Source organism: Trichoderma atroviride, chromosome 5, assembly GCF_020647795.1.
Source record: "Trichoderma atroviride chromosome 5, complete sequence".
NCBI classification, from domain to species: Eukaryota; Fungi; Ascomycota; class Sordariomycetes; order Hypocreales; family Hypocreaceae; genus Trichoderma; species Trichoderma atroviride.
In genome coordinates, this window is record NC_089404.1 from 3,438,487 (window position 1) to 3,460,495 (window position 22,009).

Consider the following 22,009-nt stretch of genomic DNA (forward strand, 5'->3'; position numbering starts at 1 on the left):
CACAGCGGAAGTGGAATTCCTTACAGGATGTCGGTAAACATTGCCAAAGGACCAAGCACTTTCCCTGGCATGCAGGCGGGTAATCATGTAACACTGCACAGAGATTGCTTACCAATGCAAGGGCTGAACAAAAGAGCCTCCGCATCCTTTACGATATACAGCCTCGCCATTATACCATTTCACATCAGCAGCTCGGGCCATATCCGCCAAGGCAGCCTTGTTCGCAATGCTTGGCAGTGTCGATCTAATCCCAATTTCTCAGTACGTGTACAACATGCATATACCTTGGCCATTCACAAGCTGCTTCGGTGAGCAAAGAGCGGAGGTTGGGGGCGCGCTTAACTTTCGATCCCTGTATTGGTAACAATTCTATGCAATAACCGACGGCCCTCTTCCCTAATTGTCTTCTTTAAGCATGAAAGAGGGGTAAATAGATTGCCTGTCACACGCTGGCAATATTTATTTTTGGCCCCAATGAGCAGGAGTCAGGGTCGTGATAACGCTCAGCGGCCTATGGCGTCCCTTGGCCCTACACCACTTTTCGTGCACTTCGGATGGTACAGCCAGCCACATATTTTATTCATTGATGTTGTAATATTGGTACCACAAGACTGAAGGAATAAAGGCCGTATTTATCCCAGGCCGCCTCAGACTATATTTACACAGTACTTGTCTGTGTCTATTGCATGTCCTTGGTCCTCTGTGCTGCAATTGAGAATCACATTAATATCCCAGCCTCTAAGCTCCACATCATGGCATCAAGTAGCGTTCCTGCTCCCTTGCGAAGAAGCGAAACTGAGTTGAAAAAACATGCCTTCCGCGACTATGCCCGATCCAAATTCGATAAACGCGACGATCGCAAGCCCGACCTACCCTACCTCGATGTAATAGAGAGCGAAGAAACGCGAATCAGCAAGATTAGAGGGAGATTTAAAGAGCAGCCCGAGAAATTGAAGCTGCTTAAGAATGTTGCAGAATCGCGCAAAAGTTTGATCCGACATTTATCCAAGAAGACAGGTAAGAAAGCAACGTACAAAAGCAGCTCCCTGAATGAGCAGGAAGCAGAAAGCAGCAACTGGCTGAAGAATGAGACGGCGAAAGAGCTGGATGAGAAAATAAGAGAGCCAATAGATGAGTTCAGGGCTGGCGTCATGTATTTTAAGAAAGGCCAAGAGGGAAAATGGCATGGTGAACAGTGTGGGGACGTTGATCCGTCCTCGGGGGATTTTCCTAACCAAAAGATCAAGATGGATACCATACTGTTTGACACCTCCAAGAACCACAATCTTTTCAAAAGCGACGGAGAGAGCATTAAATATTTCCATTTCCCAGCCAATCATATGGAGTGGATTGAGGTCAGTATCAGGCTGCTCTGGGGTCGAAGCGATTAACTAACATATGTGGATTACAGACAGCGTTGGAGAGATACCACCAAGTGAACACTGAATCCGAGTACGATAATGAACAGGTACTGGAAAATGGGAAATTCAAGAGCCCATTATTGTCTCGCGAGCATTGGCGAGGGCAGTTGCATAGTGCTGGTATGAGCCATATGAGGCCTCGATGCGCTCATGTGTCAGGTTAGTTATTGAAGCAAGTGTCTAAAGACGCAAATGTTAACCTATTTAATACCAAAGACGACACTGATAACAACGCCCCTTCAAATGTGGCTGTATTTGTAAGTTCTTTTATCTTAACCTGCCTACTAGCATAGATGTAGATGCTCATTTTTCGCGTCACAGCTCCCATATCTACACTGGGAAACTAATCGAAGGCGGTCTATGATGACACAAATATTCCAAGAAGTCGTCAAGGACAATAGGGCTTCTATGGTCTCTCGCATTGTCACTGTCGCGAGTAAAAAGGCCACTTGTCTCCGTCCAAAGTTTAATCGTGAGCTCATCTCAAGCGAAATCGGACAATATCTCTATGATGTAGCACAAGTTTGGGATGCCATGGACTGTGAAGCAGATGAACGACTGCTTCGGCAGAGCTTTTCCGAAATAAAGCAGGGAGACGGCGCATCTGTGCCACAGCGGAAATGGGTTCCTCCGTTGCACATTCGCAGAACTCTGGATCAGTCATACTTCTCAACCGTTGAAGATACAGCAGCGAGGGATACGGATCAAGTTGTGTATCGACAAACAAGAGCGGGCAGGCAAAAGCATCAAAAAGGGGAACAATGCGGTACTGCTACATCCAAAGAAAGACAACCTAATGAGTCTGGAAATAGTGTCGAGTCGTCTACTAGCGTCACAGCGGTTGCAAGCACTTGCACTAGTGCATTGGATACACGTACGACGAAGAATCTAGTGAAGTTAGTTGGGGTCACTCGAGTTGTCATGGTTGACCAACTGTGGATGTGGATCCTTGGAGAGGGTAAACCCGCCAAATACATGACTCAAAAGATTTGACAAGCTGACAATATAGACACAATTATCACATCTTTTCCACGCCGTTGGGGGAGAAATAAACCTGATTCTTCCGGCGTCCATAAGAGCCTCCGACAGATACTTGCAAAGAAGAAGGACATTCGATCAGTCTATCATCTTGGCAAGTAGCATCCTTTCAATGTCAAGATTGCTATTCACTAATTACCTTAAAGCACTTCTAATCATTGATCAATGCTCAAAAGTATTCTTTGACCGGACACAGCCAACGGATGATCGGCCAGAAGTAATGGATCTGTTTGCCCAAGCCATTGGAGCAGTGGTGCGTATCGTTGAACATTGCTTCCCTTTCTAAATCTAAGACATTTCCAAGATATATTATGACTAATTACCTGCAATAGGCGTATCATACTGCAGCTGCATATAGCGTTTTCTGGCTAAACGTCAATCTTCATTCGTCGAACACGGCGAAGTTTAACAATCGTAAAGCCGAGTCATTCAGATACCTGAATATTAACCCAGAGGGTATTTTGCTCAAAGAGTCACAGGATATTACAGAGGAACTAAAAATCAGTAAGTGTGCTTTTGTGTTGATATTTGAAATACATGTATCTTTCAATGTCTAGGGTGCCTCAACTAATTACCTCTGCTGAAGTGGAGGGCCAGTATAAGCATCAACTAGCGGTTGTGAGTAGACTAAGTAAACACCTGAAGAACCGACTAGATAAGGTTTCGAGTTCCTCAGGAGAATCGGAAGCAGCTAGAGTTGCGAAATTAGACTTCGAAGAGGCAGCCGACTTGATCGAAAAGATAAAGGAGCGAACCGCCGAAATAGAAGATCTCCAAAGTGCTGCGGCTCGCTCAAACGAGCAGGTATGCGTGTCATTATCACCAAAACTTCTCGGTTCAATATGCTCATTATTCTTCCAGCTCCAAGCACTGATGTCGCTTAAGCAGCAAGAAGCTAGTATTGTCGAAGCTCGAGCGGCTCTACAGCAAGGAGAGGAAAGCGTTAAACAAGGACAGGAAAGTATTAAACAAGGCCGAGCCATCATGGCCTTCACTATTGTCACAATCTTTTTTGTAAGTACTAGTAACGATGTCCTGGAAACCACAATAGCTAAAACCTATTACTATTTGCTTTCTCAGGTCCCACTCGGGTTTTTTACAGGATTTTTCGGCATGAATAATGAGAACTCGACTGGGAATGAATGGATGACTATGGGGGAGCAGATTACGTATATGTGTAAGCTTAATCCCGTTTGCCCTTGGAACTCTACCCACAACCGTAAGCTAATGGCATCTAACGTCAGTCGTGATTTCTGTTGTGATAAGCACAGTCGTTCTCGGTGTGGCATTCCGTAATATGGGGGTAGCTTTGCCTTTTGGGTTAAGGAATTGGCGATTCAAGAAACCTAAGGAAGATGAATCTGAGGTATAATGGGTGTTATACACATAGACCGTATGTATGTACGGCTAGTCAACCATTGCTCAGCATTCTTTGTATGATACCTAGAACGATCTCAAACCCGCGATAGCGACTAGGCTAGCGATGGAATGACCAAAATATGGCCCTTGAATCATACGACCTTATTCCAAGCAATAATTCAAATAAGGGTTGTTACAGTGATGAATCAAGCACCGTGATGGGATCGCTAAATACTAATTGATCAATGCATAGAGAAGTTTCTCTATTGGCGCGTGCTATCCTTTGCGATATAACGCCTCCTCATTGCGCTATCTTCCACTATCGGATCGGTCCGCAACTGCCAAGGGTTCTCTCTACTCATTCCGATGTATCAGTGCAAGTAGTATCATGGCCATTCACAGCTTGCTTCGGTAAGGGAAAAGTGGAGGTTGAGGGAACTGGTATTGCAACGAAAATAATAATATGCACTCCAATACCCTACTACTGGCTGAGTTGGAGTCTTGAGGTACGGAAGGGAGGCAAGAGATCCCATATTGTCAATCCACGCCACAAGCGTTTGATGCACTAGGTAGCATGTCTGTAGCCTGTGAGATCCGTTGGCCCTCCATCAACTCGGACTCACTTCGGATGCTACAGCCAACCACAAAATGGGCCATTTTTTATAAGTTCTGGAGAACCAAAGGTCTTATTTATCCTAGCTTACCCCATTGTATGCTCCTTATAGCACAATTATGTGATGCCATGGATTATGAGGTCGATGAACGGCTACTTCGACGCAGTCTTAATAGAAAAGAAGTAACAGATAAGGCACAATGGGAGCCTACTTTTCATATTCGACAAGGACTTAATCAGTCGTATTTCTCAACAGTCGAGCATTTACGAGATGGAGAAACGGAGCAGGTAGTCTATTGATAAACAAGGGTGAGGAGAGGAAAAGTGATACAGCTTAATTATCTAAGAGAGGAAGAATATTTGCTAAAACCTACTGAGCGGAGACAGAAAACCACTAGCTGTCTGCTACAAGTCTAGAGTGGCTTGGGTTCACAAAATTACGTTTTACAGCAGAAAATATTACATCATAACAAAAAGGCTATTTTAATGATCTCCTAATTCTCGAATGTATTCTTAAATGAATAGGCTTGTCAAAGGGATTCAAAAAGCACTTGGGTATAATTAAAGAGTGGAAGTTAATTTAATAATTCGTGTTGCGAGCAGACTGAAAAGGGGAGAGATTAAGCATTTCCTTTGCGATACCTCTCTAAAGGATCTACCACTTCTCTTAGAGGCTCTATAATCTACTTTATCCCATGAATATCCCACATACGACCATAGGTAGTGTAAAATTCGGGGTCCCGTCCGCTCCCCCAGAGACAAGCCACTAACCGGCAGATTAGTAGTCAAGTGGGTGACCATTGGCGAACACCGGCTGTTGTATGTTTTTTCTTTTTGCTTTCCCCTAGAAAGGGATGTGTTATAAGTGGTTCAGAGGTTAACACAATCACGTATGACCATATTCATTAGAATATACGGGATCCCGTCAAAAACCTCTCTTGAGTGTAATATCTTCCATGTTTTTGCATCTCATAGCTCCAAATCTAGAGTTAATTAAGTCTGTTCGGTGGTTAACCAGCCCCGTACTAAGTAAGATACTTGCCATTATTTAGTCCTCACCTACAATTAAAACAAAGCCATTGCTGTCACCACTAGGGCGGTCTCAAACGACCAGATCTCCATGCTTGGAAGGAAGGCACGGGGCTTCCTCTTCGACATCAAGACTAAAAAGGCTGGGGAGATTAGACTCACTCAGCTATCCCTGGCTGAAATGAGCTCGAAATAGCTATACTCAATCAAAATGACTATGAAAATGCGATCTGACTTTAGTATGAAGTGATATAATGGAGAAGCAAGTTGCACACTTTTTGTCGTGGCTCACATTGATTGGAATGATGTTGACCACTACTATAGGATATGACTATGTAAAAGGCACTACTGTTGATTCTGTTACTTCTGCAACTTGAAGATTATGTATGTAGGCGTAAGGCATTACGGCTTTGTATATATAGCGTTGTAACGTATACCTCTGCCTATTAAACAGCTCCAGGTCATGAGATGAGATGGCAATGAACTTTCTCAGAAAGCAGAATTGGTGGATTGATCTACCTGGTTTAACTACATGACCCGAAATGTTATTCCAGATGTTGGATGGAGAATGGAAAAATACTACCAGTCTGCTGTACGAACACTGAACTCAGGAGAACTCCCAGACGATAGCGGAGATAAGTTATTTGCTCAGCAGTATTTAGAAAAAGTCATTCGGCCTTTAAGTAAAGGTATTGCTTGATTTTAATTTTGTATTTTAAATTAAAGGGTACGGTATAGTCTTGCTTCGACCTAGCTGTTATAGATTTACTGATCTTTTTCATAAGGAATATAACCTTTATAAGCTATTCATTAATAAGTTAGTAGTTGAATAGAGATGATGACACTTGCTAGGCTGTTTTAGTCTTTAGATGCAGCTTGTTTGGTTGAGAGGTAGCTGGTACTTGAATATAATATATACAGTAGCTAGGTATCATTATAGATAGAATGTCAATAGGCCTAAGACTATTGTTCAAGTAGCCGCAGATGCGGTGGGTGCTTAACAAATCCCGGCGTTGACGCAGTCTCTATAAGCTGTGTATAGATAAACGGCGAATGCCTGGCCCTCAGGTGATCCAGCAGTATACCTAGTTCTATCATGCCAGTTATACGGGTTAACAGCTGGCGAAAAAAGGCCATCGCTGTTCTGCTTCTGCGCCAGAGACTTTCTATTTGAGTCGGCCCAGGTGATGTAGGATTGCGGAAACATATTAGGGTCGTTAACAGCCATTCGATACGCCACAGCACTCAGAACTGCAGTTCCGGAAATTTCGCCAAACCAACTGGAATCGTTAAGGTAATTGCGCAATAAGCCGCCGTCTAAGCTCGATTGAATCGCGCCGTCGAGGATCTCTTTGATCCACCCCTTGAGTTGGCTCGCTTGTGAAGCCATCGAAGCCGAACCACTCCACTTCTGGAGTGTGTGTAGCACTCGCACCATTCCATAGCCGGCCCAGCCGTTACTTGTTGACCAAAGGCCCGTATCTTGGGATTGGGGACCGATGATGTGTTGCCAACTGAGACTGCTGCCTTTCAGAACAGCGCGTTGCAGGCCACACTGTTGCACCGTAAGAGACATCAATGAGGTATCGTTATGCTGAACGGCAAGATAAGCCACTAGAGATAGGCAAATCATGTTAATTGCGCCTTCTGTATGTTCGGGCAACAAGATGAATCAACGTACAGAATGGGAAAGACATGGCCATATTGTCAGCCCACAGCTCGGCAACATCCGGTCGATGGGAAATCGCACCGTTACTCCATCGTGGGGCAACGTTGAGGATAAAGTCAGACTCGCGGTCGGCCGCGCCGATGTAGACACTGTCCGACTGGCCAAGGAGAATCGCCGAGACACCCAGCGATGCCGGATCGCCGACCGCAGTGTCATTGACAAGTGTTTGCGAATTGCGGTTTATGAACTGCTTCGCATATGCAAGGGCGGTGGTGCTAGGGTCGGCTGGAGGAACTTTGCCATCAGGGAAAGGATTGGATCCAAAGACAGATAGCTCGGGATTATACAGCTCTAGAAGAGCTTCTGCGGCTGTGCCCCATTCCCAGGAATGAGAGGCTTTGTCAACCATCACCTGGGACGCTGCGTAGGCATCAAAGCCAGCATCGACATCATTGACGGCGATGGCAGCCTTGGGAAGGGCAAAAAGTAGGAGTGAAAGGAGACCCGAATTGAAGGACTGCATCTTGACTCTAGTCATGCTTTGTCTTCTTGTGTGCACACTTTGCTGAAAGGCGAAACACTTGTATTATAATATTTTCAGGTGCCATGTCATTGATTGACAGGAGAATTGTCTTAAAATGGAAGGTCTCTTCATTTATGGAGGCCATTAGTTCGCTGTCAGACTGCATGTAAGCGTCTTCGCATGGATTTTTGGGACCGCGAGACTTGTTTGACCAACGACAGAGAGGTGCTGATTGAAGTTCCATACCGGTAGCTATAAAATGGGAAGCTGGCGAATCGGATTAGTATATATAGCCAATTGTGTGGATAATCGACCTAGCACCTGATCAGCAGGGGTCTATCTGGCCCGTAGCTTAAATCGACCTGATCTATACTACTCAAATGAATGAATAAGTCGGACCACCTATGCACCGCCCACCCTATCAACCGCCCACCTAAATCCGAGTAACCTAGGCGTAAGGCATTACGGCTTTGTATATATAGCGTTGTAATGTATAACCCTGCACATTGAACAGCTCCAGGTGATGAGATGGGATGGCAATGAACTTTCTTCAAACCACATTAATCCTCATTTATGCCGAACCATCATGATCACTGGCAGGTATGCAACATTGCGTAGGCAAACCCGACCATTCCTCTTCGGATCTGCTCATCAGTACTGGAGCTATCACAGTGAAGGAACAATCTGATTTGAACGCTCTTCCCGAACAACTTCATCAATGGCTCGAGCCACCCAGCCCAAGTTGCTCGGGTTCAGCCCAGAAACATTGATACGCCCATTCTTAGGTAAATGGATGTGATGCTGTTCTACCAATAACTCGCATTGTGACTCAGAGAGCTTCAAATAACTGTGCTGGCATTAGTTATCTTCAGGCATACAAAGAGTGCGACCCTTACGAAAATAGTCCTTTTTCTTGCACGATATGCGACCAATCACCGGGTGTCTGCGTTCTTTTGTGAGTAGTTGTAATATTCGCAAGCTCACGTCAACTTACATAGAGAATCCTCGTGAGCTGTTCGAACAGCTGCAGCCTGAGACTTGCTAGTCTCTCCCTCATCGCTGAGAGCTCAGCCTTCCTAAATGCTGTTAGATGACTCTATTGCCGATGAGCATGTGCGTGGCTCACCAGTCAGCATTCATATGGCCATCCTGCAAGACAAGTTTGACGAGGCGCGATCCGTATGCTGGGGTGGACGACATCTCCCAGCGGATGAGGCAGCGCAGTTGGTCGTGCACGTTTGCTGCCGCCCTGCTGTCCTTGCAGATAACATGAAGAGAGCCGCAGCGCTCGCCATAGAGGGCAAAGTTCTTCGAAAGAGACTGGCATGCAAGAAACTCAAGTCTTCGTCTGGCGCAAAGACTGACTGCGTAGGCATCTTCGTCTAGCCCTTGGCCGAGGCCCTGGTACGCGAGGTCGAACAAGGGGAGATGCCTCCCGACCTTGAGGGCGTCTACAATCTCGGACCACTGCTCAGGAGTCGGATCGGCACCGGTTGGATTGTGGCAGCACCCTTGGAAGATGAAGGCACTGCCTTCAGGAGCTTCTTTAATGGCTAGTATGGTTGAATCGTGATCGTATGAACGAGTCGAGGGATCATAATGACGATACTCTATAGTCTGGAGACCGACGAGGTCGAGGGCTGGCTTGTAATTGCCCCATGTGGGAACACCAACGAACACCTTTATATAGGGAGATATGCACCGAGAAATGAATAGGGCAGCGAGATGAACCGCTCCACTTCCAGAGATTGTTTGAACAGAGGCTAGCTGGACAGGCCAATTCGTTAGATTGGATGCTCTCAAGGACGTGCGATGACAACTCCCCTTTGCTGGCGAGACGCCGCCCTGGCCAAACATGATACCTGACGCTTCTTTGAGAAATCCAGGATTCCCCGTTGTCAGCTCGTACTGTAACTTTTGGTTAGCCAGATTACGACCTATTAACAAAATGATAGAACTTGGCTTACATCGTGACCAAGGTCGATCTTCGCCAGAACTTGTTTTGCCTAAATCGAAGCAACAGATGATTAGCTAGGAATCCCGACTATTACCTTTCTCCCCCCTCCTGATGACTGACTTCTTTGACGCATTGGAGCTCTTGGTAGGCACCCTGCTCATTGCGGTAGATGCCGACACCGAGATCAACTTTTGATGGAGATAGGTCACTGTCCGCTCTTTTTTTGAGATTGTACATGGGGTCCGGAACTCCAGGCTGGACTGACTCGAAAATCATCTTGAACAAATATCCTGTGTCGAGAATTATTAGTGGTGGTTTGGGGCATTCGGGAACTCATCGAAGCGTCTTCACACTTTTAACGGCAAGTCACATAGTTCTCCCTCCTCCGCACTGGCACCGAATGTCAACAAGAATTCCTGGGTCTTGCACCGAACCTCCTCAGAACTGCCACACGTCGCTCCTGATGTGGAGCTCGGCGACGAGGGCCGAACTTAAAACTTCCCAAATCGACCATATTTCCCGGCCATGGTTACCGAAGGCCCACGCAGCACAATGGCGGCCAGTTCGGGGTGTCAGCAGCTCGACGATTGAATTGATCCGGCAGCGGAATGATCTCGCAATTGCAGTAACAAGCCCATCAAGTTGAGATTTTGGAACGAGTTGGGGTGGCAAACTGTTGTCACACAATTACTTCCTGCGCAACCAACCCTGTACTTGACCATGGAGGCATAGTAAGTCTGCTGCCACTGTACATCGGAATACGAATTGGTGTGAATAGCAATAATTTCCCTTGGCTCTTGGTATGCCTACAAAACGAAGATTGTGAAGCCGTGATTCCTGACGGGTTCATATTCACGGTCACCAAGCTACTGAGACAATATTTAGATCGTGAAAATGGTATTGGACAATTAAAAAATGGATGGCTATGATAATCTACTTCTACTAGTCATTTGACACAAGTGCTGTCTAAAAAAGAGGGAAAAATAATATAAGTGTAAAGTCTGTTTGGATTCTTGAAAATATTAGCCGAGTGTCATGAATGAGAGATGTATTCGCTGCCTCGCCGCCCCCCGGTTTCGACAATATTCGAGTATTAGGCTCTCTATCGTTCGCCACACACAGTGATTTTATTTTCAAAGGGAACAATCGACAGTTTTAACTTCTTCATTGCACATATCCAGAGTTTAGACTTTGTCTCCTAAAATATCTTAATGACCTACTTCTTCATCTTGTGAAGCATCTTATGCCAGAAGCCCTCCGTCCATTCTTTCTCCAAGACGGGGAAACTGTCTTGGTACTCCCTAATGCCCGTGACGAGGTCCATGGTGCTTGCTGTCACCCTTTTTGTCCCCTTCCACCACTTCCAGATGACGGTGTTGGCGACGAAGATTACCACGCCCAGATATTTCAGGATGAACTTGTCAACATGAAAGGTTGGAATAAAGGCGTCATACCCGCTGAACACATTGACGAGCAATGATATGGTCAGAGCATAGTATGAACCCCAAGGTTGGCCAAAAGCTGTGTACGGAAGGTCTTTGGCTACAATGCCTTGCGCCTTCAACGCCCGGCGGAACGAGATGTGAGATATCAGTATCGCCATCCAGTTGAGGACGGCGAAGATGGTGACGGGACTGACGAGGTACTGGAAGACAGTGGCGGCAGACTTGGTGACGTTCAGGAAGCCCAGGCCTACAAAGAGGCACGTTATGCCCACAGCATAGACCGGGTTCCCGTTCTCCCGGGTCTTGCCAAAGATTCGTGGGGCTTGTCCATCCCTCGCAAGGCCATACAGGGACCTAGAGGCGCAGTAGATGTCTAGATAGTTCTCAGGTCAGGAAGATCCCTATATCAGGACCATGAATAGAGTAGCAGGTCTCACCGGTGCATGCTGCGCTAAGGGTGAACACCAGCAGCGAGGCGTTTACGAAGTCTGGGAAGACTGAAATGCCAGCTATACGAACGGCGACAACAAAGGGCGAAGCGTCTATTCAAGCAGTCAGCTGGTGGCGCCGCGGCTGCCGCAGTTGGAATGATTCACCAGCGCTGGTAGACTTCTTGGTAGCACCGATTAGCATCTCGTTATCGCTTGGCACGGCCATGCCTAGGACAATGACACTCAGGATGTAGAAGACAGCAATCCGCTAGAAAGTCTGCTTCACAGCCCTGGGGATGTTCTTCCTCGGGTTCGGCGTCTCGCCAAATGTCATTCCCACGACCTCCGTCCCGGTAAATGCGAAGCAGGCCTGACAGATGCAGGCCCAGACACCCAAGAAGCGCCCGAGACTTCCTTCAACGAGGTATTCTTTGAAGGCGCCTGGGTCCCTCCAATATTGGAAGCCGCTTCTCGTGTGGTTAGGACCACCGCTGAGGGCCACTACCAGACACGAGATTATCAGTATGGTCATAATCAGGACCTTGCATAGGCCAAGCCAGAATTCCGTCTCGCCGAGCTTTGAAACGTGCAGAAACTGTGAGGCCACATGTCAGTCAGCGGACATAGGGACCACGGTCCAAGGAGGATGTTGTACATCTATAAAAATGATGACGGCTCCGAAAACTGCAACCCAGATCCCGACGTTTAGATCAGGTCTCCAGTAGCGAACAACGAGTCCTGCTGCTGTCAGATTTGACGGCATCGCGATTATGTACTTGAAGAAATAATTCCAGCCGGTTGCGAACCTGAACGGAGAATCGTATCAGCATTCATGTCTCCGCAGCGCAGAGTGGGATGGACACACCCAAACGCCGGATCAACCATGCGGCTAGCATATCCTCCGAAGCCCTTGTTCATAGGGAGAAATGCAGCCATTTCTCCCAGTCCAGTCATGACGAAGAAGACGGCGCCGCCTACCATGAGGTATGCAATGAGAAGACTGCCTGGGCCGCCCTCCGATAGGGCCGTCCCTGAGCCGATGACAAGCCCTGTGCCGATCGCGCAAGCAATGGAGAACATCAAGACTTGGCGCGGTTTGAACTCGCGCTTCAGTTGGTTCAGTTCCGCGCCTTCTCCGGCTCGGGTCGATATGGTCTCTACGAGGCCATCTTGGTTCAGCTTCTCGACGTCTACGAGCGCTGCCATCTTTGTTGTGGATAACCTAAAGCGTGCAAATGCCAAACATGGACAGTAAAGGGGGCAAAGCGATCGAAGCGAACTCCAGTCACACTCAAGGTATGGTTCAAGTAGGAAAATGGCAATCTCATCCTAGGCTTCTAGAGTGTGACATATCAGCCGTGTTATATGAGGAGCATCAAAACTATTCTCTTATAGATAAGAGGGTGAGCCGACGTATTGTTCAGCCTGGAGTTCTCGGGAACGCATGCCGAATTTCGTGCGCCACCCAAGTGCGCTATCTGTGCCTCAATCAATATTTGGTCTCGGGGTCACTTTCAGGGCTAGAGGACGCAATTGATAAGACGACCAAGAAAGCTGGACGCCTTGAATATGGCTCTGATCTTAGCTTCCTCCAGCGCGCAGATGGCACTGGTGTGATCTTTCGTCCAGGCCGGTTTCCGATCAAGCAATTAATGTAATGAACATGATAAGTTATTTCGTCAGATATGATTCCTTCCATTTCACTGGGTGGCTCCGACACTCTGATCTTCCAGTGCCTGGCTGTCATCCCCAAACACGATACCAGCGGCCAACTAGAGGAAGGTTTCGTCGTTAGTGGTGAGCCCGTACTTGATGATGTTAGAGAAACTTTACTAGAATGATGATGTTTGTAGACTATAAACGTTATGTCCCCGGTTGAAAGCATCCAATCTCTTTTTTGCCTAAAGGCAATGGACCAGTCTCATTACATATGTATCGGAAAGCCCAGCGGTACGCGGCCGTACCTCTGAGATGATGTCCAAGTCTTGGTATTTTCCGCATTCCTTCCGGCGATCTGCAACGCCAATATCAGCTTTCTCCGAGGTAGCATCTCCTCCCTTTTCTTCTTCTTCTTTAATTTCCATATTTCCATCAAAAAGCACTCGAGGTCCTCTGGACCAAGGGAGAGCTTTCTGAGCATCTTGTAAGACTGTTACTAAATTGGTTTCCTCTGTTCTCTTAATCTCCATCGGGGAAAACAAAAGACAAAGTCAAGTTACACAGATTAAGAATGCCATCCCAACATTTACATACGGGACGTCGCTATCGGTGCCCACTCGCTAGTGTGGGGTTTCCTTGTGCTTGAAATGCTTCGGCAAAAGTCTCCGAGCTGAGCTCGGGTTGGCAAGCCGAGAGGGATGCGGAATCGTGCCCACGACGTTTTCGCCAGAGTGACGTTCTGAGGCAAGACTATTTGGTCAGAGAATAGATAGTCTAGAGCTTTCCCACAAACTTCACAGTTTCACTTGCTTTTATGAGATTTGGACAAGGCGAATTGGGAGGAATTCTCACTCACAATATGGGCACAATCGCGGCAAATAGCTTGCAGCTTTGTGCTGCTTCAAAGAAGTTATGCACAGTAGGTTTTTGTGGTCGGTAGAAGTGTTAAAAGCGGGATGATTGGAGAATACATGTACTGATCTTCCATAAACCATAAAACAGGCATTCGGTATTCGATTAGTGACCAATCCCCAAATCGTGAGACTTGCGAAAAATGCAGGCTTCGACTCTCTCTTCATCGACTTGGAATATTCAACTCTATCTCTAGACCAGGCTAGTGCGCTTTGTTCTGCAGGACTTCAGATTGGAATTACACCGTTCGTTCGGGTTCCATATCAATGCGGAGAAGGGTTGGTGCAGCGCGTCTTGGACGGAGGAGCCCTAGGGGCCATATTCCCCCATATACATAACAAGAGTGAGCGGCTAGGAAATCCAGTATTCCCAGTCATCAACTAATACCAGGTTTCAGCCGATGCCCAGGCAGCTGTGTCAATATCCAAATACCCGCCAATGGGCAGACGATCGATGACTGGCCAGCTCCCTGCGTTTGGTTTAAATGCCACCCCAATTAGCAAAGTCATAGAAGAGACGAACGCAACGGGATCTTCGGTCGTGTTGATGATTGAAACAAGAGAAAGCATCGATAACATCGATGAGATTGCGGCGGTTCCGGGAGTTGAGGTGCTGGTAGTTGGGTCTAATGATCTCTCCATAGAGTTGGAAGTTGCTGGCCAATTCAAGAGCCCCGAGTTCCGCGGAGCATTGGAGGCCGTTAGCAAAGCTTGTAAGAAACATGGCAGAGTGATGGGGCTTGCTGGAATATACGAAACCCCGGAGCTGCAAAACTGGGCAATCAAGGAGCTCGGCGTGGGCTATATATTAGGCCAGCAGGACTCGGGACTGTTGGCTAGATCGACGAAGGAGGTAGTGCACGACCTGGACACGATCGCAGCGGGCATGTAAACTAGAGGCGTAGTTCAAGTACACGATTAATCTCACTAGGGCCTCGGATTGGCTGCGAAACCATCGAAATATTCTGGACGCATCCAACTTCACAACTATTGAAAGAAGCCAGCGCCAGAGCCCATGACTGTTGACCGTGCTGAGACTAAGGCGAGGCCAGCTCTGTTAACTAGAGAGGAGAGCCAATTTTAGACCCAAGCACCCGCCGCGCGTAGTGGCTGAACCTGGTTGAATACCTGAAGGAGTACCTAAACTATTGACGGCATTGTCGGGGACATGTTTTGGGCGGCTTACTGTAATACGCATTCCCCAACACTTTGGGAACCCACTGATTTTGCGCTTCTATGGGCCGAGATATACTTGAACACCGCTGACAACCTTACACCCGGCCATCAAAGCTTCGGCATTTGGAATGAGTTCACCCAGAGAGGAGCCCGAAGCAGACGCAAGCCCTGCGCGGAGCAAACGTAGGAACAATGCGTGAGAGCCCTTTCTGCTTCTCCTGACAGTGGACAAATGGCAGTGGCCTTGCTGATGCCCGAGACAGCTGCAGCGCGTGTCGAGAGCGCAAGGTGAAGTGTGACGGGCATCAGCCCTGCGCGACATGCGTCCGGCGCAAGATTCAGTGCATCTTGCGCAGCGATCGGAAAGTCTTGGTTTCTGAAAGGCAAGCGTCTATTTCCCTTTCCTTCTTGATGCGGGCGAAAGGTTAACCGCACCTGGTTTCCAGATATTTGACTGAGCTGAAGAGGAGATCTATCGCCTCACGAGATCAAGGCAGCCCGAAAGCTGTTAAACGGCGCCGACAACAGCCATCGGACAATGCTAACTCACCACAGCTCGCAGAAAACCCACCGCATCAAGCGGGGACTCCAGATCAAGCATGGTCGGTGCCCGAGTCCCTATCAGGGACGAATTGGATCAACAGTCCGAGCGAGGTCAATGCTGAAGCAGTCAATGGTGAAGCGACCTTGAGCGATGGGTCTCGAAGAGAGGGCCTGATGGCAATGCACAATGCCCTCGCAAGTGGCCAGTCGGAGGTTCTCCGTGATGTTAACGGAAGGAGGCGTTGGTGGCTTCTATCCCGTCACGACACTGCTATTGCTGATGCCATGATAGGTTTTCTTGGTCCATCCTCAACGTGGGCCTACAGCCGCCAGGTCATGCACTTGATCAAGGACCATCTGAAGCATATGGAGTCTCCAGAAGTGCCCGGATGGCCGAGAACTTTCTCTCGAATGGCCACCAGGGAGAGCCATTGGCCCGCTGAAGATGGACCAAATCCCCTCCCTCGACTTTGCCATGTATTTGACAAACACTGTCAGGTTTCACTTGGGCCAGTTGTATCACTTGTTCCACGAGAAGACGTTCATGGATGGGTTACACGAGTTCTACGCTCGAGGACCACAGGCCGAGCCGCTCCCGGGTGGTCACTTGTGGTTCGTCCACTTTCTTTTGATCATGGGTTTTGGCCAAGCTCTGCTGTCCGGGAGCATGGGTAACAGACCTGGAGGATCCGAGCTCATATCACGCGCCATCGAGCTTCTTCCAAATTCCTTTGGGCTGTACCAAGACCCGATTCTTTCTATTGAAATACTGTGCTGCCTGGCCTTGTACTTGCAGTCAATTGATCATCGAAACAGCGCTTTCCTCTATGTGAGCAACCCATTGAGCCTACCCGCTGCTCCAGATACTGATTTTATGCAACGGTATAGATTGGTCAGGCAATGCGCATAGCTCTGAGCCAGGGACTGCATCGGGAGCTTATTGGGGGCGATCTCACCGAGGAAGATGTCAAACGCCACCGCGCCGTTTGGTGGACAATATACATATTGGACCGGAGGTTTTCGTCCCTCATGGGAGCACCCAATATGATTCATGATGAAGATATAATGGTTTCATTACCCGACTTTGGGCACAAATCGAATTTTTCCAAATCCTTGACGCTGCACGTCGCGTTATCGCGCTTATTGGCCAGCGTCCTGGAGAGTGAGTAACCCTTGTCGGTATATACAGACAAATGGAATGGCTTATGATCTCTGCAGACGTATACGGCAAGAATGGAGAGCTTGGGCTTTCCTTTCTGGAAAACACTCAAGAAGTATTGAGAAATCTCTCAGGCCTAGCAAGTGACCTTGAAGAGTCATTTGAGTTTAGATTCGATCACTCAGGGCCGACTTCTAGAGTTGCAGCCACGTTAAATTTATACTATCACCAGGTATGTATATTGTCATGGTAATAGATCGAACGCCAAACTCTCCCCTTTCTGTTAACAATCGTCGCTCTTCCTCCGCTGCAGTGCATCGTCCTCGCCACTCGCCCATTACTCATGTGCTTGATACGGGAGATGCTTGAAAATATAACTGCAAAACGAAAGCACCGTCAACTAGCAGCACCAATCAAAGCCCTGCTCAAGACCTCACAAGAATCTGCGACCAAATCACTGCGTATCCTTTTGTCTCTTCAATCGCAGCATCTATTAGGTACCTAATTAATGCCCCATCTTCTCGTCCAGCTTTTGCCCCGAGGTACACTGCTTATGCGTTTTGCGTATCTAGAGTCTTTTCTTCCCTTCGACCTCGAGAGCACATTCTCGTCTGCCTTCATCCTGGCTCTGATGGCAATCATCCCTCATTGCCCCTTCAAAGATGTGACGGAGATTGATACCAGTTTTTACTTGTTGAATCAGATGATTGCTAGGGGCAGTTTTATCGCAGAGTTCCGGAAGGATGAGCTTGAGAGGCTTTTAGAATTTCTAAGACTGCTCAACGTGGAATTATCAGCAACGACCCCAGTGGAACCCCAGTTGGGATATCTTGCCGCAACTGCCACGATGAATGTCGCCGGACACTTTACGCAGGATTTCGATCAAACCAAACAAGCCGCTCAGCTGCCACCCCCCCTAGAAGAGACAAGCGCAGTGAGCGGGCTTTCACCCAACCAGATGCTGAGTTTGGCAGAGCTTCTTGACCACGATACCGCGATTTCTCAAGCAGATCTGCATTGGCTATAGACCAGCACTGGCGTTGCTGACAGGCAGGGAGAGGCCATGTATCACGTCGGGGAGGTGACTGACACATGGGTACCTGGATGACCCACGCACCCGGATGTTTTTTGAGGCTGGCAATAGCATCACGAGCTCTCCGCTTGATGTTAGCCTTAGGAATGTCCTTTTTGTTTACTCTCCTTGCGAACAAACTTTGGCCTCATTGCGTCTACTATGGCTCGGGTATGCTCAAGCGATCTGTTGCGCCCAGGGGGGCCCGCGTTTTGCAGATCAAGGGAGCCTCTGTAAGACGAGAAGAAGTGGTGTATTTGCAATATAAGTGCTTCTAACAGTCAATACTGTCACATACGACCATATCCATTGGAATATACGGGATCCCGTCCGCTCTCCCAGAGTCAAGCCAATGAGAGGCAGATTAGTAGTCAAGTGGGTGACCATTGGCGAACACCGGCTGTTGTATGTTTTTTCTTTTTGCTTTTCTATGGAAGCAATTAGGCCATAAGTGCTTCTAAAAGTTAGTACTAGCACATACGACCATATCCATTAGAATATACGGGATCCCGTCCGCTCTCCCAGAGTCAAGCTAATGAGAGGCAGATTAGTAGTTGAGTGGGTGACCATCAGCGAACACCGGCTGTTGTATGTTTTTTTCTTTCTTTTTGGCAATCTTTCATCTTTCCTTCTTGATATTTTTGCCATTTTCCCCTGCTGTAGCAGTCTGGTATATCTTCTGCTCGTGGACAATTGACGAGGACGCCCTAGACTAAAGAACTAGGGGGGTTTGACTGTCGGACCTTCATCTTCCTATGCAAGGCTAAAGCCGAACAAGCTTTTACAAACTAGAAGAATACATGTAGTTACAAATGCCTTCATCTCAGGGATATTCTGCAGAGTTGGACACCTTATTTTCGAGTGTTGAACAGTTTCTTGTTAGGCGCATTGATGCGGAGAGGTTAGATGTGATGGCTCTTTTTCTGCGAAAGATATTCTGTCAATCAGTCGATATGGTGAGATTGGATACACGTTGTCATGATTGCAAGGCGTTTGTCTTCCGTAAGAAGTGCTCCTATCACAAGCTTTGATCATTCCGGAACGCGCCATCTTTGGACAACATTACGTGGGCGGGGGCACGCGACTTCTTGTGAACATGTGCCGAGGCAGCTGAAGGAGAGTATGATGTATTTATCGGATGATCGATTATTCTTTTGCATTCTCGAGTACAAGTGGGTTGCTCATATATAAACCTTGAGAGTCGGATAGGCCTTCGCGAGCTAGGTTCTGTCGAGCGCGATAGAGCCGCATCTGTCTGTAAATATTAGTGTAGTTACATATGGTCAGTGAGCATTGATATAGGTCTAAAAAAAGAATGAATATCGCCTGGATTCGACTTGGGACAAGATTATATACCTTGGCGAATATACGAGGCTGAGGTTGGTATGGACTTATGAGGGATGTCGCAGCTTCGAGAGGGGCCTGGAGTCTGCATTTTTACAAAGCTCTGCAGAAACAGGAGATTGGAGAATATTGATAAAAGTCCGACGAAATGGCCGCTAAGAACCGGTTTGATGAGGACACAAGGTATATGCTGCTGGGTTGTGGCTTGACGAGAATACAGAAGAAATGAAGGCTAGAACGGGCTCAAGAGGCGCGCCTTGAATGCTTTCACCTTCTGCTGAGATCTTCCATTGAAAACGTGAATTTGGCGCAGTGAATAGCGCATTAGTAGTTTTACAAGAATTAAGACGCAACGCGTTGCGCGCCTACCAAGGCGTGGACGTGTTTCGACGGTTTTCTGACAGCTGCCATGCGGCGTGTCATTTTTCGAGTACACACGTTCACGGCTTTTTTACCTCTCCTTATTCGTTGTTTTCCAGATAGCATCGTATTATCGTTTTGTTTCTGGGTTAATTTTTCTAAACACCGATACAGCAAACAATGTCACGAAGGCCCAGGACGGAAGAGGAGGTTGAAGCCGAAGTCCAATCATTTGGACTAACCAACGAAGGCGCCGCGGCGATTGTTCGCTTGGGGAACACGCTCAAGGGGGGGCAGAAAGCTCCAGAGGGAGCACGCTGGGCTTCTGGCCCCCGGCAGAAGATTGCACCCCCCGTCGCCTCTCTCTCAGCCGGTCTGGAAGCAGACCGATATCAAGGATAGCTCTCAGCCTGAGCTCAAGGCTGGCACTCGTGGCCTGAGATTGGAACATGCCAACGATGAGCAAACTGAATCTCCGGTTGGTCTTGAGCAATCTGGAACAATCTGTTCTCTCTTTGTATCCGTGAGCTAACACTTTGCGTTTCTTTAGAAACAGGATTCAAGCCCCAGAGTGAATGAGAGCCGTTCCTCGCAAGAACATGCTGCCTCGCCAAGATCCCGAAGGAGGGCCCTCTCCCCAATCCAAGAAGAAGAGGAAGAGGAAGAGACTGAGAAGAAAGAGTAGAAAGAAGAGGACGAACACACCGACCCATCCGAGCATAATTCACGGCGCTGAGAAAAGTAGTTTGGGCGAAATATAGTGCTGTCTAGGATCTCGATGCTGCTTATTGCTCCATCCTTCGGGCTATATTTGGTGCTTACCCCAAATTTGACTCTTTAATCTAGCTCAACAAATGGTGGAGGTAAGTCACCTTGCAGACGCCCTGGCTACAACAAACTGGGCTTCCTACATGGACTCAGCTTTCTTGTGGTCAACTAGGACAGTAAAAGCTAATTTTCATTTGTTAGATCGAATGCAATTGTACCGCTGTGTCTACATCTCGACGGCGAAGTTCTCAACATATAGTTGCACCGTTTGTTTCCATCTTATTGGACAAGATCAATATTCTTCATAGTAGCGATTACCTCAAATGCAAGCCGTGTTCGACCGAACAAGTGGGATCCTGGAAATTTGGAACGGGCTAGGACTGACTCAATATTTCTGAGGCTAGCTAGTGGAATCAATACAGCATGGGTGTTCATTTCTAAACATTTCTAACATTGCTGACGTTCTATCGTCATTCATGTCCTCCTAAATCCAATGCTTTATTAATGCAGTTGCGGGAATACCTTCTTGAAGGACGCCGTGGCGGTGATATTGGCCCACCATTTCCGTGTCTTCCTACCAAACTTGAACTCAGGAGCCGACTTTTGGATAAACTTCTCCAGGGTGTCGAAATTCTGAATCTGGGTCAAATCCGAGCCGACTCCCCACATTGCGTGCGACAGCCATGTTGTGACGTGGATATCAGCCTCCGTGACAGAATCACCCACTGCATACGGCAGTACCAGGAGAGAGTCCAGCCGCTCCAGCTCTTTGGCCCAGATTTTCAGGGCTTCGTCGGCGTCCTTGTAGAACTGCTTGTGCTCCTCTCCAATGGGTTCCGTATAGAATTTGGCGAGGGAGCCATTGTCCAGGATCTTGGGTCCATAGAATGGATGATCTGGATTGGCCTCCTTCTCCTTGATAAGCCTGTGCTGGCGTTTCACCAGGTAATCCTTGAAGCCGGTGCCTCTCTTGGCATTCATCTCTTCATCGTTCCGGGCGTGGAAGAGGACAGTGTCGGTTCTTCCATCGAATGAGTGGACAAGATCGATAATGGCCTGCGCCTTGCTCTTGGCAGCGGCATCCGAGGGCACCAAAGTGCGCTCTCCCTTGAGCCCATCAATCCACCTGACGACATCTACGCTCTCGATGATGTTCTTGTCCAGCGAAGGCGAAGTGATGCTTGGCACGGTGCCGTTGGGGTTCACCTTCAAGTATTCAGGGTCGAAATTGTCGGCGGCAACTAATGATTCCAAATGTTACTATATTGCGCCTAGTCGGAGGGGCCTAGGTCTTACATAGATCAACCTCCTTGACATCATACTCATTTTCCGCGATGCCTTTTTCCGCCAATGCAAGATGGGACACCTGGGCCCACTGCGAGCCGCCACAAGTGTATACGGTAAACTGGAAAATAGGAAAAAGATAGTTTCTTAGCGTGTGGTCTTCGTCTAAGTGAAATTAACGGCTGTCTATTAATAGGGTTATGCATACTTTGGACGCCATGGCTCCGCCGAGATTTCACGAGAATGTG

General features: G+C 47.7%; 11 protein-coding genes across 11 annotated transcripts; 5 read left to right on the forward strand and 6 right to left on the reverse strand.

Moving 5' to 3' along the window:
- Positions 1-645: 645 nt before the first annotated feature.
- On the forward strand, positions 646-3,907 carry TrAtP1_010368 (uncharacterized protein). Its single transcript, XM_066114675.1, has 11 exons — positions 646-1,355; positions 1,412-1,580; positions 1,638-1,678; positions 1,743-2,379; positions 2,431-2,553; positions 2,606-2,712; positions 2,792-2,963; positions 3,046-3,263; positions 3,321-3,473; positions 3,540-3,636; positions 3,704-3,907. The coding sequence occupies exons 1-11, from the start codon at positions 687-689 to the stop codon at positions 3,829-3,831; spliced, it is 2,514 nt and encodes an 837-aa protein (XP_065970772.1). The 5' UTR covers positions 646-686; the 3' UTR covers positions 3,832-3,907.
- A 2,423-nt stretch (positions 3,908-6,330) lies between these two features.
- Positions 6,331-7,894, reverse strand: TrAtP1_010369 (uncharacterized protein). The gene is made up of 2 exons (XM_014089571.2): positions 7,142-7,894; positions 6,331-7,074 (listed from the first exon to the last, which is right to left on the reverse strand). The coding sequence occupies exons 1-2, from the start codon at positions 7,665-7,667 to the stop codon at positions 6,458-6,460; spliced, it is 1,143 nt and encodes a 380-aa protein (XP_013945046.2). The 5' UTR covers positions 7,668-7,894; the 3' UTR covers positions 6,331-6,457.
- A 190-nt stretch (positions 7,895-8,084) lies between these two features.
- TrAtP1_010370 (uncharacterized protein) lies at positions 8,085-9,885 on the reverse strand (the record flags this gene model as incomplete). The annotated part of the gene is made up of 3 exons (XM_066114676.1): positions 8,085-9,560; positions 9,620-9,658; positions 9,730-9,885. 3 exons carry the CDS (start codon positions 9,883-9,885, stop codon positions 8,775-8,777), a joined length of 981 nt encoding a protein of 326 aa, XP_065970773.1. The 3' UTR covers positions 8,085-8,774.
- A 940-nt stretch (positions 9,886-10,825) lies between these two features.
- On the reverse strand, positions 10,826-11,711 carry TrAtP1_010371 (uncharacterized protein; the record flags this gene model as incomplete). The annotated part of the gene is made up of 3 exons (XM_066114677.1): positions 10,826-11,427; positions 11,492-11,596; positions 11,651-11,711. The coding sequence occupies 3 exons, from the start codon at positions 11,709-11,711 to the stop codon at positions 10,826-10,828; spliced, it is 768 nt and encodes a 255-aa protein (XP_065970774.1).
- Positions 11,712-11,753: 42 nt separating this feature from the next.
- TrAtP1_010372 (uncharacterized protein) lies at positions 11,754-12,691 on the reverse strand (the record flags this gene model as incomplete). Its single annotated transcript, XM_014089757.2, has 3 exons — positions 11,754-12,080; positions 12,141-12,291; positions 12,351-12,691. The coding sequence occupies 3 exons, from the start codon at positions 12,689-12,691 to the stop codon at positions 11,754-11,756; spliced, it is 819 nt and encodes a 272-aa protein (XP_013945232.2).
- A 494-nt stretch (positions 12,692-13,185) lies between these two features.
- Positions 13,186-13,674, reverse strand: TrAtP1_010373 (uncharacterized protein; the record flags this gene model as incomplete). The annotated part of the gene is made up of 2 exons (XM_066114678.1): positions 13,186-13,257; positions 13,450-13,674. The coding sequence occupies 2 exons, from the start codon at positions 13,672-13,674 to the stop codon at positions 13,186-13,188; spliced, it is 297 nt and encodes a 98-aa protein (XP_065970775.1).
- Positions 13,675-14,509: 835 nt separating this feature from the next.
- On the forward strand, positions 14,510-14,947 carry TrAtP1_010374 (uncharacterized protein; the record flags this gene model as incomplete). The annotated part of the gene is made up of 1 exon (XM_014089756.2): positions 14,510-14,947. One exon carries the CDS (start codon positions 14,510-14,512, stop codon positions 14,945-14,947), a length of 438 nt encoding a protein of 145 aa, XP_013945231.2.
- A 412-nt stretch (positions 14,948-15,359) lies between these two features.
- Positions 15,360-17,204, forward strand: TrAtP1_010375 (uncharacterized protein; the record flags this gene model as incomplete). Its single annotated transcript, XM_066114679.1, has 7 exons — positions 15,360-15,427; positions 15,495-15,572; positions 15,678-16,015; positions 16,067-16,145; positions 16,273-16,603; positions 16,663-16,936; positions 16,993-17,204. 7 exons carry the CDS (start codon positions 15,360-15,362, stop codon positions 17,184-17,186), a joined length of 1,362 nt encoding a protein of 453 aa, XP_065970776.1. The 3' UTR covers positions 17,187-17,204.
- Positions 17,205-17,217: 13 nt separating this feature from the next.
- On the forward strand, positions 17,218-18,614 carry TrAtP1_010376 (uncharacterized protein). The gene is made up of 2 exons (XM_066114680.1): positions 17,218-17,430; positions 17,506-18,614. The coding sequence occupies exons 1-2, from the start codon at positions 17,277-17,279 to the stop codon at positions 17,958-17,960; spliced, it is 609 nt and encodes a 202-aa protein (XP_065970777.1). The 5' UTR covers positions 17,218-17,276; the 3' UTR covers positions 17,961-18,614.
- A 1,275-nt stretch (positions 18,615-19,889) lies between these two features.
- Positions 19,890-20,394, forward strand: TrAtP1_010377 (uncharacterized protein; the record flags this gene model as incomplete). Its single annotated transcript, XM_066114681.1, has 3 exons — positions 19,890-19,919; positions 19,960-20,187; positions 20,260-20,394. The coding sequence occupies 3 exons, from the start codon at positions 19,890-19,892 to the stop codon at positions 20,392-20,394; spliced, it is 393 nt and encodes a 130-aa protein (XP_065970778.1).
- Positions 20,395-20,978: 584 nt separating this feature from the next.
- TrAtP1_010378 (uncharacterized protein) lies at positions 20,979-21,981 on the reverse strand (the record flags this gene model as incomplete). The annotated part of the gene is made up of 3 exons (XM_014089753.1): positions 20,979-21,718; positions 21,774-21,882; positions 21,970-21,981. 3 exons carry the CDS (start codon positions 21,979-21,981, stop codon positions 20,979-20,981), a joined length of 861 nt encoding a protein of 286 aa, XP_013945228.1.
- Between the last annotated feature and the right edge of the window lie 28 nt (positions 21,982-22,009).

Bases quoted from the DNA above. Each gene is read 5' to 3' on its own strand.
- TrAtP1_010368 (XM_066114675.1), top strand. From the start codon at position 687: ATGTCCTTGGTCCTCTGTGCTGCAATTGAGAATCACATTAATATCCCA. The intron at 1,581-1,637 runs GTTAGTTATTGA...TTAATACCAAAG, and splicing joins TCGATGCGCTCATGTGTCAG to ACGACACTGATAACAACGCC. The intron at 2,380-2,430 runs GTAAACCCGCCA...CTGACAATATAG, and splicing joins GATGTGGATCCTTGGAGAGG to ACACAATTATCACATCTTTT.
- TrAtP1_010369 (XM_014089571.2), bottom strand. From the start codon at position 7,667: ATGACTAGAGTCAAGATGCAGTCCTTCAATTCGGGTCTCCTTTCACTC. The intron at 7,075-7,141 runs GTACGTTGATTC...GCCTATCTCTAG, and splicing joins GGCCATGTCTTTCCCATTCT to TGGCTTATCTTGCCGTTCAG.
- TrAtP1_010376 (XM_066114680.1), top strand. From the start codon at position 17,277: ATGTGCTTGATACGGGAGATGCTTGAAAATATAACTGCAAAACGAAAG. The intron at 17,431-17,505 runs GTACCTAATTAA...TTGCGTATCTAG, and splicing joins TCAATCGCAGCATCTATTAG to AGTCTTTTCTTCCCTTCGAC.